Source organism: Acomys russatus, chromosome X (assembly GCF_903995435.1).
Source record: "Acomys russatus chromosome X, mAcoRus1.1, whole genome shotgun sequence".
Lineage (NCBI taxonomy): Eukaryota > Metazoa > Chordata > Mammalia > Rodentia > Muridae > Acomys > Acomys russatus.
In genome coordinates, this window is record NC_067169.1 from 40,590,173 (window position 1) to 40,604,033 (window position 13,861).

Consider the following 13,861-nt stretch of genomic DNA (forward strand, 5'->3'; position numbering starts at 1 on the left):
GAGACTGTGTGCTGACTATTCACATCTACCATAAATTGAACATTTCAGTTGTTTACCATGTTTAATATTTATCAAAGACTTTATCAAAGAGCATCTTTTGTAACGAATTTCCCCTGTCAAGATAATTGCTATTCAGCAAAAGAGTCCCATGAAACAATGTATTATTTTTGTCAAATTATATCATACTTCAAGATTTAAAAGAAATTGATTCTTATGTTACTCATATACCTATCAAAATATATTCGCTTCATATAGGAAAAGGCTATTTTACAAGCATTAGTGAAGGCATGAAGTTAAAGTAGTTAATGTTATTCTGTGCTATAAATGTTTCACAAATATGACACCCTCAAAGTCACCAGGAGTTTCTTTCAATAAGAATGTGTGAACATCTGCAATTTTCCATATTTTTGCCCTGGAATTCCTTTTTCTTTCCATGAGGAATGTTTTACAAAAGTGATAATTTTTGTAAATAATAAATGGTCATGAATATTATTATTTGCATAACTGCTGAATATTTAGATGCCCTCATTGCAAATTTATTGTGTATTTATTACCTTAATTCATATGATACTTGCAAATCCCCTGTGAGGCAAATTTCATCATCATCATCATCATCATCACCATCATCATCATCATCAATTTCTACATGAGTAAACTAACATTCTGGAGCTTGCAATAATACAACCAGCCTTGATAGACTGGTGAATTATATGTTGTTCTTAACCAGAAGTACTCTGATACTCTTCTGGTTATGTTCTACATTAAAAAGTTATGAGAATGTTTCTTCAATCCCTTCAAAACATTTAAAAACCAATTTTGTCTGAAATGATGTCATTTTTAGGCCTATGAGATCATATGTGTAGTGTACATAATGATAAGTTAATAGAAAAAATGATTTGTCTAATGTGCAACAGAAGAGAAATAGAGGTATATCCCAAATAGTCTATTCCATCACTTTAGAGAATATTTATAAAATGATTCCACTACAAAGTACAATCACGATCATCAAAAATTGTAAACTCATTAGTTTAAGTACTCTCAAAAGCTAACATTTATATAATTCCCTAAACATATTCTATTTAACCTTTCAAATGTATTTCAGCACAAGATGTTTTAAAAACAAAGAGGAATAAATTTCACCTATAGGAATCCACTTAGCATTTGGTTAAGTGCTTCTTTCATTACCGAGGTTGAAAAACATCAATATGTAGCCCTGAAGCTGACTCAAATGGCAGTTTCTTTCCTTGCAAATGAGACACTGAAGACTGTGATTACCTGTAACAGTTAATTCGGTGGTTCTTCTCACAACAAAGCCTCCATATTTTAATTCACAGGTATAGTTTCCAATGTCATCTTCTTTGACTTCTCTTATGAGCAAGGTATCCCTTTTGAACACAATGCTTGGTCTCCATGTTTTTGTTCTACATTCCTATGCAAACAATGTAAAATTGGGCAATACACATGGTAAATAAAAAGTAAAATTATTTTAAGCCAACAAAACTATAATCTATTTAATTTATATAAAAAACAAAAACAGAAATAATGAAGTCTTCTGTTGCCCAAGCTGAATTTGTACTTGCTACATTACTTAAATTTGACTTGAAGTCCTGATTGTTCTGCCATATGGTAGGATTATAGGCATACACAGTGATGCATGATATACAACAATAATTTACACATTAAGCTATGATTTGCAATTAATACTATTTTATATTCCATAACTGGAAATCAGGAACATCCTCTTCTAGGTTAGTTTTAGGTTTACATTAACTTTACACATATTGATTTGCCACATATAGCAAAAGGTACATACCTATTAATCACACTCAATATAAAATTTAAATGCAAGTAATTAAGAGAGAATTGTTGTGAAATTGATTATATCGGTACTCATAATGTAAAATTTAAAATGTATTGTTAAATAAATAGTGGGAATAGTTTTATACGATAAGAAATTTATGCTCTAAAACTCTATCAAAATATAATTGTTTCACTTATTAAAAACTAAACCTCGACATATATGCTTTTTAAAATCCACTGAAAAAACAAGTTATATCTATATTAGTATGGAAATAATTAGTCTTCATTATGGTATTTTTTCAAACAAAGTTTGCTTTTATTATTTCTCTTGTGTATTATTCTTCTCCATCCCCTCTCTCCTTCTCTTGCATGCTCAGTGGCCTCTTTTCTTATGTCACCTGTATTCATTTACCTTGACTACCTTAGTTAGCTTTAGTAGCATCTCTTTCCTCTTGTGCTATTCATTTGATAATCTATACTCACTCTCACAATTCTTATTTTCATGTATATAATCATCAAAAACTATACACATGTGAAAAAATATATTTTTTTTCTTTTGAGCCTGGGTAAGTACATTTAATATATTATGTCTTGGATCTATTTTCTTGAACTTTCTTTTTTATTATGGTTGAGCAAAAGTCCAATGTGTATATATAGCACAATTTATACTTGATTCATTTCCTTACTGTTGTGAAGGTACAGCAATAAAATTGATACATAGGCATCTATGTAGTAGGATATAGAAGTCTTTGGGTCTATCTCAAGATTGGTGGTTCTGTCATATGGAAGTTCTATTTTTAATATTTAAAAAACTATCTATAAAATTTCCCTAGGAGCTATTATTAGATTATTTGCTCATTACTAGTGAATGAGGGCTCATTTCTCACATCCTATAAATATCCATTTTCATTATTAATAGATGTGCCACAATATGATCTCTTTGATTGTAATGTTATTGGCTCAAGTGATTTCTATTTTTGCCAAAATATAAATCTTTATTCTGAGACTAGTACTTAAGCTAATGGAATGAGAACAAAATTGTTTTAAATATTTTGAAACTATAGACATATAAAACTATTTATTGTCAAGTCAACATTTTTAAAGTCATAAATATATGGGGCCAGTGCCTCTGTGCAATTACATGTATATGAGATTTCTCAGTTATTTTCAACCAAAATATACCTATTATTTGCTTATATCAGTTTCATAAACAGTCATGATTGCATAAATTGTGCAATAAGATATTATACTATATAATTAGCTTCTTAATGTCCACTATTCATATGGTAGACATTAAATCTTGACTAAAGAAAACAAGTTAAAATGTTATACATTACACTTACCACTCTACTATTTGGCTTTTTGTAGCTTAATTGTATTGCAATGTGGAAACAGGTCTAAATGAACAATATGAAATGTTCAGAATTTAATTGATGTTGAATTAATTTTAATATAAAGGTATGTTTGTTTTGTTTCATATTTCTGAAAAACCTGAGACATTCACTCGAAATGGTAGGAAAAATACGTATCAAAAGCATCTTTTTAGTGAAAAAAAAAAAAGCTTCAAGTCTAGAATGCTCACACACAAATGCTAGAAAAAATATGTGGCTTTAGAAAATTTGAGTCTCATCATATTCTCAAAAGTTCATTGTGGCAGACAGGCAAATTGAAGAATCTCACAAATAAGATATACACTGTCACAAAAACTGAAACAACAGAAGTCATTCCCATCAGAACAGAAACCAATGGGGCTAATGTTTTAGTGATGTTTGACATTGTCTAGGACAGAAAACCAAGGGAAGAGTTGACAAATCTTTCAACAGTTCCTTTAATATTCTGAACTTCAATTGCTTCTTATCCAGAGTCAAACGTGTCTTTGAGAAGAATATTGCTAATTTTGAAGAAAAGTTTTGAACTTGTTCAGATTTCTAGTTTCATTTTTAGTAGTATTTTTTAAACTCATGAACAATCAATTACAAGGGTTAACATTCTCATTCTGACAGGTATACATTCACTATGTAGTATGTGGCCCAGTTTCTTAAAGTCCAACTCCCAATCAATTGAACAAAAAAAAAAAAAGTTAAATTAAGAATTTTTATCTGTGAACAAACTATTCCATAATAAATATGAGTACTTTTTATTTTCACTTTTGCGCATATCTAAAATCAAATATACTCTTAGGTGTTACAAATAAGCTAAAAAACACAAGTAGTTTGGAAGGTCAATGAAAATGAATGATATGATGGCAAAAGGGGGGGTTGGCTTATTTCCTTTTTGAAGAAAATATTGCTATTGTAATTATCTGTTTTCTAAGATGTTTTTATTAGGTATATTTATATATTAAAATGATTATAAAATAGGCAAAGTTATGAACATTGAATATAATGTTCCATTAAAATTATTGGGCCATTATATAACAGAAGGAAATAACTATTGTTTCTCTTTAGCCTTGGGTTATTTTGAAATATTAAGCCCAGAAATGATTGTTCAAAATATTTTAGTTTCCCATTTTGTCAAACAGTTGTTGATATAAGCAAGATTTAAATACAAATACAACACTTTATAAACAGTACAAATATTAACCAATGTTTTATTTATCAAAGCAGCTGGTTTTTAAGATGTATAACAAGGGGTTGTAGAGATGGGTAGACAGTTAAGATCACTGGCTGCTCTTCCAGAGGACTCCGATCCAATTCTTAACACCTACATGACCACTCACAACCACCTATAACTCCAGTCCTAGAGATCTAATTGCCTCTGCTCATTCTGCATGTACATGGTACACATAAATACATTCAGGCAAATACTCATACACACAAAATAAAAATAAATAAAATCTCATACAAAACCTAGAATCACCAAAACATCTTGCTATAGTATTCTTAAGACATGAGCTATATCTTAATTTTTTATTCAGATTTTTCTAGGATAAAATGCACATTAAATTATTTACAGGCAATAAATTTTCTAGAGTCCATACCTTGTACCAAAGGATTTCAGGTTCCCTGGTTGGTAATAAAAAATCCTCTATGTCACGGCATGAAATTTCCTTGCTTTTGCTAAGTTCAGCTTTTTCAAAGTACTTCATCTTGGAATTGTAGCAGAGTCCAGTGTCATTTTCTCCTACTGTCAGTGAGATGGATACTTTCATACAGTATGTGGAGTTCCTGTAACAAAGAAGAATTTACATGTGACTTATTGTGAATGGAAAGTAAAGGATGACAATTCTGGATGTTTAACTTCTTCAGGAAAAGAAATAAAATGAAAACCTCCATTGTTTAATGCTTTTTTGGTGGCAGGTACCTTGGCTTATTTCAAGAGATTGTTTACTGTCTGCCAACTAAACAAAACTTAGTCTTATAAAACCAGACATGTATATTATATTTATTTTCTTCAAAATTATATGTAGATTGAATTTTAAAAGTTTCAATAGAGATATTTTATGTAGAACAATGAAAAATTAGGACAGAAAAAAAGGTCAAGCATAGATTTATGGTAGAATTGGCAAACTAAACAGAGAAGTGACGAGGCACAACTGACTTATGAAATATGATAGAAGGATATGAAGAATGCCGTGTAACTTTTATTTGTACTTTTCATTTTTTCTTTTTTTCCCTCTATTATTTATTATAATTTATTCATATTACATCATGATTGTTATTCCCTCACTTGTATCTTCCTGTTCCCACCCTCCCTCCTTCTGTCACCCTATTCCCCTCCCCCACCATAAGACCACAGCCTATCAGATGCAGATAGCCTGCATCTCCTTCTTCTGTGTGCCTGCCAGGTCTGCACTTCAGGTGATCAAATTAGGGGCACCAGAGTTTATGTCAGAGGATGTCACAACCATGGAAAATGAATTGTCCATTGGCTACATCTGAACAGAGGGTCTAGGTTTACTGCAGGCACTGTTCTTGGTTGGTACAGTAGTTTGTGCAGGCCTCCCTCGGTGCAGATCTGTTGGTCTTGACTTTATAAGTGGAGAATTGATTGAATTTGGGACAAAAACAAATTTGGGTAAAAGTACTGAAATAAATCACTGTGTTTACATGTACATATCCACTTAATTTAAGACTTGAATACTGCTATGTCAAAGGTCCATACTTTACTGATGGATTCTACAGAACTAGTGAAATAAGTTAACATCCTATTTTTTTTCTTGTTGAATTCCAAATAATGGTTAAAATTTAGAATAATTTAGAGTAGAAATATTGATCAAAGATTTTCTTTGAATAATTGGAAACAAATGAAGATATATAATAGCTACATTTTTAATTGGCATTTATATGACTGGATATACAATATAGTATGTTTTATTTGATGATGAGGAGTAGAAATAAAAATACGTAAAGTATTAGATTCAAAGGTTGATAAAGGACTTTTTCTTTGGTAAGTGTCTGACATCTCATCACATACTTGATCATTGAAATCCTGTATTTGAATGGTATTTCTGATCTTTATCGTATTGGGAAACGAGACTTATCACCATGAGGGTGGACAGAACATAAAGATATTTGTAATTCATTATTATATTGAATATAAAAATATTTACAATAACTTAGATAATTTTTAATAATAACTCGTTTACAACTTGATTTAAAACATTAAGTAAAAACAATGACCTTTACAAACACCAGTCACAACTATTTAAAGTTTTCAAGTATGTGCTCAGGAAATTTGCTATAATGGTAGAATCAGTTTTCTGTCCCTAGCCTCCAATTGAAATTTACCATAATGTGTAATAGAAAATTATATAAACTACCAGAATGGTGTCAAAGAAAGAAACAAGAAAGTTTCCTAGCTAATTGAATTGTCTTCAAGAATAAATGACAATATGGCAGTCTTCAGAATGGCAATTTCAAGTAATGCACAAAGCCTGGAAGGAATGATAACTGCAAACTTTAGAAAGGATGTGAGAAATGGAGATTTACAGGAACCAACTTGAAAGTTGTGTAACCTATTTCCAAGTGTTAGACTTGACATTGGATGATAACGACACTTATGTTTTGGAAAAGTTTTGTCACATTGTAATGGAAAAACTGATAGGATGAGAAGGGAAATTAAATGCAGTTTAACAAAATGGAAAAGAACTGCATTCGTTAAAGGAAAATAGCAACCTAAAATAGTTTATGGTAGCAAAGTAAAGAAGGGTCAAGTTAAAAATGTACTTAAGAGATTAAGAGCTCCACACAAGATGTAGAATTTTTTTTAATTGAGTATATGAAAAGTAAACTGAACCAACAACCAAAGAGCATGGATGGACTGGTCGTAAGCTCCCTGAACATATGTAGCAGATGCACAGGTTGGCCTTCATATGGATTCTCTAATATCTGGAGTGGGGCCCTCTCTAACTCTGATGCCTCCTTTTGGATCCTATTCCCCCAACTGGGCTGCCAGGGCAGATTTGTACCCATGAGGGACCTCCCTCTTCTCCTCAGAACAGAGGAGAGAGGTGGGCCAGGAAGTGGGGTGGGAGGAGAGTAGGAAGACTGCAATTAGGATGTAAAGTGAATAAATACATTAAATAATTAAAACAATAATAAGAAGAATTTACAGTCTCTCTGTGTGTGTAGTGAATAAATGTAACAAGTGTAATTGATAGTGAAGGTAGAAAGTACAAAGTGAAGTTTAATAGCTTCTAAATGGCTATTCTAATTGTATAGATGATTCTGAATTGCAAGGATTTTGAGTAAGGCAAGTATTTATTTTAGTGACTGTATTAATATAGATTTATGGTATATTTTTAGTAAATTCCTTATAAGGAGAGTTATATAAACAAGAATAGGCTATTCAAATGTTAAATTTATATGACTATGTATATATATAAAATCATCTCAATTGTACTTTTTATCCTAAATAAGTAACTATTAAGTATGTTTTAATTAGATTATAAATCACAGATTCTTTTATAGTAAATTAAAATATTAAAAAATAAAGAAGTAGTTATATTGTTCATCCATGAATATCTTTTGAAGTTCAATATAGGTAGCCTTTCATTCTACTAGTTAATATGGAATAGAGTTTAAATAATTTCATTTTTCTATCTTTAAAAGACACAGACCATTCTAAGCAGTGAATCAGTATATTCAAAATTTGTATCTTGTACATAAATTTTTGAGAGTTAAGAATCTTAGATTTCTTTTGTTTTCAAAATTCTGCTTCCTTCTGTTTGCCTAATATATACAAAATTGAACTGTGTCCCACACATGAATTTTATCCAGTTAGGTTACAATAGTAAGAAATCCATAGATTCCAGTGTTTGAAAATTCAGGGCTACTACAATCACTTGGATCCTTCATTTCTCCTTTCCTTATGTTTTCCTTAGAATTTTCTTTTTTCTCATTAATTAATTAATTTTTCATTTTACATCCTGATCACAGCCCCCTCCCTCCTCTCCTCCCTGTCCCACCCTGCCTCTCTATTCTCCTTTCTCCCCTCCCTTTCTTCTCAGAAAAGGGGAGCCCCGCCATACCAGTATGTTCCAACACATTAAATCTCATCAATATCAAGCTCATCTTTTTCCACTGAGGCTGTACAAGGCAGTCCAGCTAGGGAAAGTGATCTGAAAGCAGGTACACAGTCCATCTCCAAGACAGCCCTCACACCAATTACTAGGGGGTGCTCATGAAGAACAAGCTGCCCATCAGCTACATATGTGTAGGGGGATTAGGTCTACTCCATGAATGCCCTTTGATTGGTGGTTCAGATTCTGTGAACCACCATGGGCTTAGGTTAGTTGACTCTGTTGGTCTTCTTGTGGAATTCTTGTCCCCTCCAGGACCCTTGATCCTTCTACCAACTCTTCCACAGGACTCTCTGAACTCTGCCTAATGCTTCGCTATGGACCTTAGCATATGCTTCCATCTGTTGCTGGGAGGAGCATCTCAGAGGACAGTTATGCTAAGCTCCTGTCTACAAGCATAGCAGAATATCATTGATGGTATTAGGGCTTGGCTCTCTCCCATGGGTGGGACCCAAGTTGGGTAAATCATTCTTTGGTCATTTCTTCAATCTCTGCTCCAATTTTATTCCTGCACACTTTTTATGCAGGGTAATTTTTGGGTGAAAGGTTTTGTGGCAGTCTTGCCTGGCTACAGGAGATAGCCACTTTAGTCTCCATATCCCCTGCTGCTAAGAGTCTCAGCTAGTCATCCCTCAGGTGCTTGTACAGTCTTCAGGTCTCCAGGTTGTCCCACAGATGCACAACTTCCCTCCTCATTGGTTTCCCTTTTTTCCTCCCAGTGTTGTAATAACAGCATGTTAAAAACATGAATAGGAATTAAAACAGTACCTGTCATACAGCTAGTCTTTGGTCAATCAATCTTAGATCTTGTTATTGCCACTGTGTCTTTTATTCTTGTTTTCTTTATATTTCTAGTTTGCACTGCAGTCCCATAAATTTTGACAGTGGGTAGATTAAATAATATCACCATGTGATGTCTTTCAGTTTTTCAATGTGTAATTACTGTAAAGCATATAAAGATAGGTATGCTCTTATATTTTGCTTTGTTTTGTTATCATTTGGGAATAAGTGAATGGACTGAACAAGAATGGCTGGAACTTAAGGAGTCATTACCTCTTTCTCAAATGTATATGCCAAAAATAAAATAAAATAAAATAAAATCTTTAAATAAATTTAAAACAATCTTGTTTTCTGATGCAAATAACTAGGTACAAAGATATGTATTGTTTTTGTTTTCTTTTTAAAACATTTTTTATTTTTTACATACATATTTATATTATTACATGTGTATACGATAAACTATCTATAGCAAGGAGAACCATGACACAATCAGGAATTATATAAATGTTACATTCTTAGTGTTTTGGCTATTTGTTTTTATTTTCAATGTCATGCATCATAGCAGATGTCCTTCATACCTGAAAAGGTCAGTGAATTGTCCATGTTGTACAAACCAACCAGAAACTGAAATTGGAGCAGAACTTAGGTCTTTAACTTATCACTCATTGCTCCCTTCAAAAGAATTAGTACTAGGACAGCATGTATAAATGTCCCCGTGCACATTATTTTTAAATAATAAATAAATATTTATTGTTCTTTGAGTAAAATAATATAAAACAACCTACCTTCAACTCCTGAGTAGATTTTTATAGAAATATTTTTAAAAATTACTCATAATATTTAATACTTGCTTACTTTTCTCTGTTTCATTGAGACATAACTTAAAATCCTAAATACTAAAGCAGTATGCAATCATTAATATTGGCCTATTTACTAATAATTATTTTGGAGATAATATTGAAACCAATACAAAAGAAATTAATAAAATCAACAATAATTTCTTTATATATGGGCTCTGTTATTCAGTAGAATACAAAGACATCTTTCTAAAATTTCTCAATAGTATACTACTTTGAAGTAAGAGATGAGTTTGAACTAGGTGATATCAGGATTTTTAGAAGTATTCTTCCTAAAAGGGTGATCACATAGTAAAAGTACATGTGTAGAAATTTAGGTAGTGCAGGTAAGTAAACAGAACCAAGAGGAAGAGTCTGAGGAGAATTTTTGCATATAATTGATTAGCTGAAGAAATATATTAAAATCACTTTAAAAAATATCTTAGCACAGCACAACTACAATTATTTTGTAATCACTCCCTCTGTGTATGATAATGTATGGTTCGGTGTCTCACTCTAACAAAATTACCAGTAAAATGATTATTAAACATAACTTTTAAAAGCATTACTTAATATTTGACTTGTTTATTATGTTAATTCCCTGGTTCTCTGGGGGAAAATAATACCATTTCCACAATGCTTAGCAATCCTTTTTTGCTTCATGAAATGCTGTACAAGAAAATCAGAGATTTGATCAGTATATTTAAAGATTAATTCAGGTCTGTTCTTTTCTATTTATGTGGTTAACTCCTCCCTAAAATTCATTGTTCAGTTTCAAAGTCACAATCTGTATTTTTTGTATAAATTTAAAGACACGTAGTATTTTGCTTATTTCATTATCATTGTTGTATGTGCACATTATATATATATATATATTTGTATGTGTGGTGTGTGTGTATGTGTGTATATACATGATGCCTATGCATATATACATGGCATGCTGTGTGTGTAGAGGTTAGTGAATAACTTTGTGGCATTATTTCTACCTTTTAACCATTACATGGCTCCAGCGATCAAACATATATTATCATGCATGTGCAACAATTGCTTTTACAAACTGAAACCATCTTCCTGTACATGGCATATAATATATTTTTAAATGTTACAACAATGTTGAAGCAGTTGCTACAGATTTGAAGAGAGCACAATTATCTCAAAGGCAGTTTAATCCTAAATGTGACCCTTGGATCTGATTATTATCTATGAGAATGAAGCAATGCAAAAAAATTTTACAAGAAAATAAAAAAGTCAAACTTGGATTGTGGAGTTAGTGTCTCAAAATTTATTAACCCTTAAGTGTACTTTGATGCTTTATTTATAATCTAAAAGCCTTCTATTTGTTTCTTTCTTTGTTTTTTGCTTTTGTATTGTCCCATTGATTTTTCTGGTGGTGCCTGAAGCTATGTATGTGGCCTCTTTCATACATCTTAACTTTCTAAACAACTATGCTTGTAGCTACTGACACTAAATGTGATATTTGTTTGGATTAGTTTTTCTTCTCAGAGGACGCTGAAGGACCTATTGATTTAACTGTGGTTGAAATCAGCCCTTGCTGAAAAGATTAGAACTAAAATATCCAACAGCTAAGACCTAAAATGCTGGCTTACTGCCTTCTCATTTGGAATTCTACTTTTTCACTTAACTGGTGAATTGAGTTCCACCTATAGTCTTCATAAAACTATAAATTTAAAACCATTTTCCTCATTTTTCATGGGAACTGATCAATATATATTGTCATTTTAATTTTTATAATCTATATTCCTGGAATATCATAAAGAAGCTCCAGCACAGAAAATTGTAGTCTAGTATTTCTCTGAGTTATTCTTCAGAAAAGGTCTTTGTAAGCTTATTTCTGTAGTGTCTCAGAGTAATGTAGATTAAAGGAAGAAAAGGGAGTGAGTCTAGCTCTCTGATGGAAATTCAGGCCCAGAATACTGGCTCAAAGAAAAGTGAATTAACAATAATTTCTTCATATGGGAAGAATCCTTAATATTTATTCATTTATCCCTTTATTTGTATCAGGAGTACCACAGTTTATATTTATTTCTACTTTTAACTGAACCTGTTAATATGTATGCTACTTATAATATGCGATGTAAAGGATTAATATACATGATGGTTGAATTATAAGGCAGATTATTTGCTTAACTGGGTAAAAATTGCACTACATAAAATGACCATTTTAAAGTATATAATTGAGTAGCATATAGAATGTAGACATTGCTGTGTAACCATCACCTCTGTCTAAGTCAGAAACACTGATGTCCCTTCAAAAGGAAATGGCATTCTCATTAGTAAGCATTCACCACTCTCTTAAGAGTCTGTGGCAACCAATCAATTTCATGTCTCCAAGCACCTCCTTCATCTCAATATAAACTAAAAATTTGGCATTGTATTTCTTTATTTTCTCACTTAACATGATGGCAAGATGTATTCACAGTTTGGTATGCATCAATAAGAACATTCCTTATTATTTGTTTCTACCTTCAGTACACTCTAGTTTCTGATGACACTTGGAACAAATGAACAAATTCCTATTACAGAAATTCCTGTAATAGGTATTTGTTCACTAATTGTTAAATATGAGGATTCCATAGGTCAAATAATCTCTCTCTAGTACTTGGTGCTATGCTAAGTACATACTGTACTCTCAACAATCATGATAAATAAGTGTATGAATAAGCCATTAGTTAATTGATACTTAGTAATGATTACATTAGAAAAAATAACTACCTAAAAAAACATAACTAGGACCACTTAGGCTCCACATTCATGTGGGATTCTATTGAATTTTGTTTTATATTTCTTTGAAATAACATACTTCTTGACAACAGATGTACCTTTCTAACCCAGAAAAAAGACTGTAAAGATGCAGCGGTACTCAACTGCTAAACATGTAATCACCTTATGAACTATTTATCTTGCTCTATAAGCATCGGTCACCATTCTACCCATAGTTGTCTTTGATGTGAAAGATAATGGACAAACTAAATAAATGTGTCAGCCACAGCTGTGTAAACTGCGAATCACATTCTGCTTTGTAAGGTTCACATAGACATTTTTTTGTAAAGCTTATCATAATGTTTTTATTGTTAATCTCACCAATGAGAGAGAATATCTCCTGGACTATTGTGCATAACTATCCTGGGATGTAGATACTAAGTTCGTTGTTTATGTCACATAATTACTTTATAGTGAAAATTGCCCAAAAGAGCCATCAATGGAGCAAGCTAAAAACATATTGATGCTTAAAGAAGAGATAAACCTGTCACAGTTTGCTAAAATATTAGTTCACAAATACATTTCTCAGTGCTATTTCAAAAAATATTTTTAGTTATGTTAAGGGGATGGTACTATGGATTATTTTGTTATATTAGTGAGTCTGTAAATATTTTTAATGTTTTAATGGAACAGAAGTTTTTCATTTGTTCTATGAAGGTCAAAGTATTTCCTGAAAATAACCTTGCTTTCTATGACTTTAAATGAAAAAATAATAATAACTGTTAGTAATGAGGAAAATGAACTGTGAAGATCGCAAATAACATTACTCCTAATGAACATTTATATCATTTTCTTGATTATGCATAGAAGTGAAATATAATTCATTATGTTAAAGTAACAGGTTTGTATTTCATTTGGAAAACCATATGTATATATATTGCATCATATTGTGTATGTCTCTTAATGATCATTTTCACATGCTTTTTCTGTTTACCTCAATCTCCTCCTCTCCCCATGAAAACATATGTATTATATACACATAATACATAACATACATATTTATGTAAATATATATTTTCTTTTGAAATCTACCTACTATGATCTCATATAAGTCTCATGACTTTAATGTGTACTATAATTCAACCACACATAACTAAAGATCCAAACCTATCATCCATACATGAGAGAGAAAACATTTTTT

At 31.6% G+C, this 13,861-nt stretch overlaps 1 protein-coding gene across 2 annotated transcripts in view; it reads right to left on the reverse strand.

Annotated features, from left to right (window-relative positions):
- The window catches only part of Il1rapl1 (interleukin 1 receptor accessory protein like 1), a 1,408,761-nt gene that overhangs the window by 623,492 nt on the left and 771,408 nt on the right, over nucleotides 1–13,861 (reverse strand). For both annotated transcript variants that reach the window (XM_051140905.1, XM_051140904.1), the window contains 2 exons: nucleotides 4,781–4,967; nucleotides 1,276–1,429 (listed from right to left, as the gene is read on the reverse strand). In XM_051140905.1, coding sequence (XP_050996862.1) covers nucleotides 1,276–1,429; nucleotides 4,781–4,967 — 341 coding nt within the window. The remainder of the gene's footprint in view (nucleotides 1–1,275; nucleotides 1,430–4,780; nucleotides 4,968–13,861) is intronic.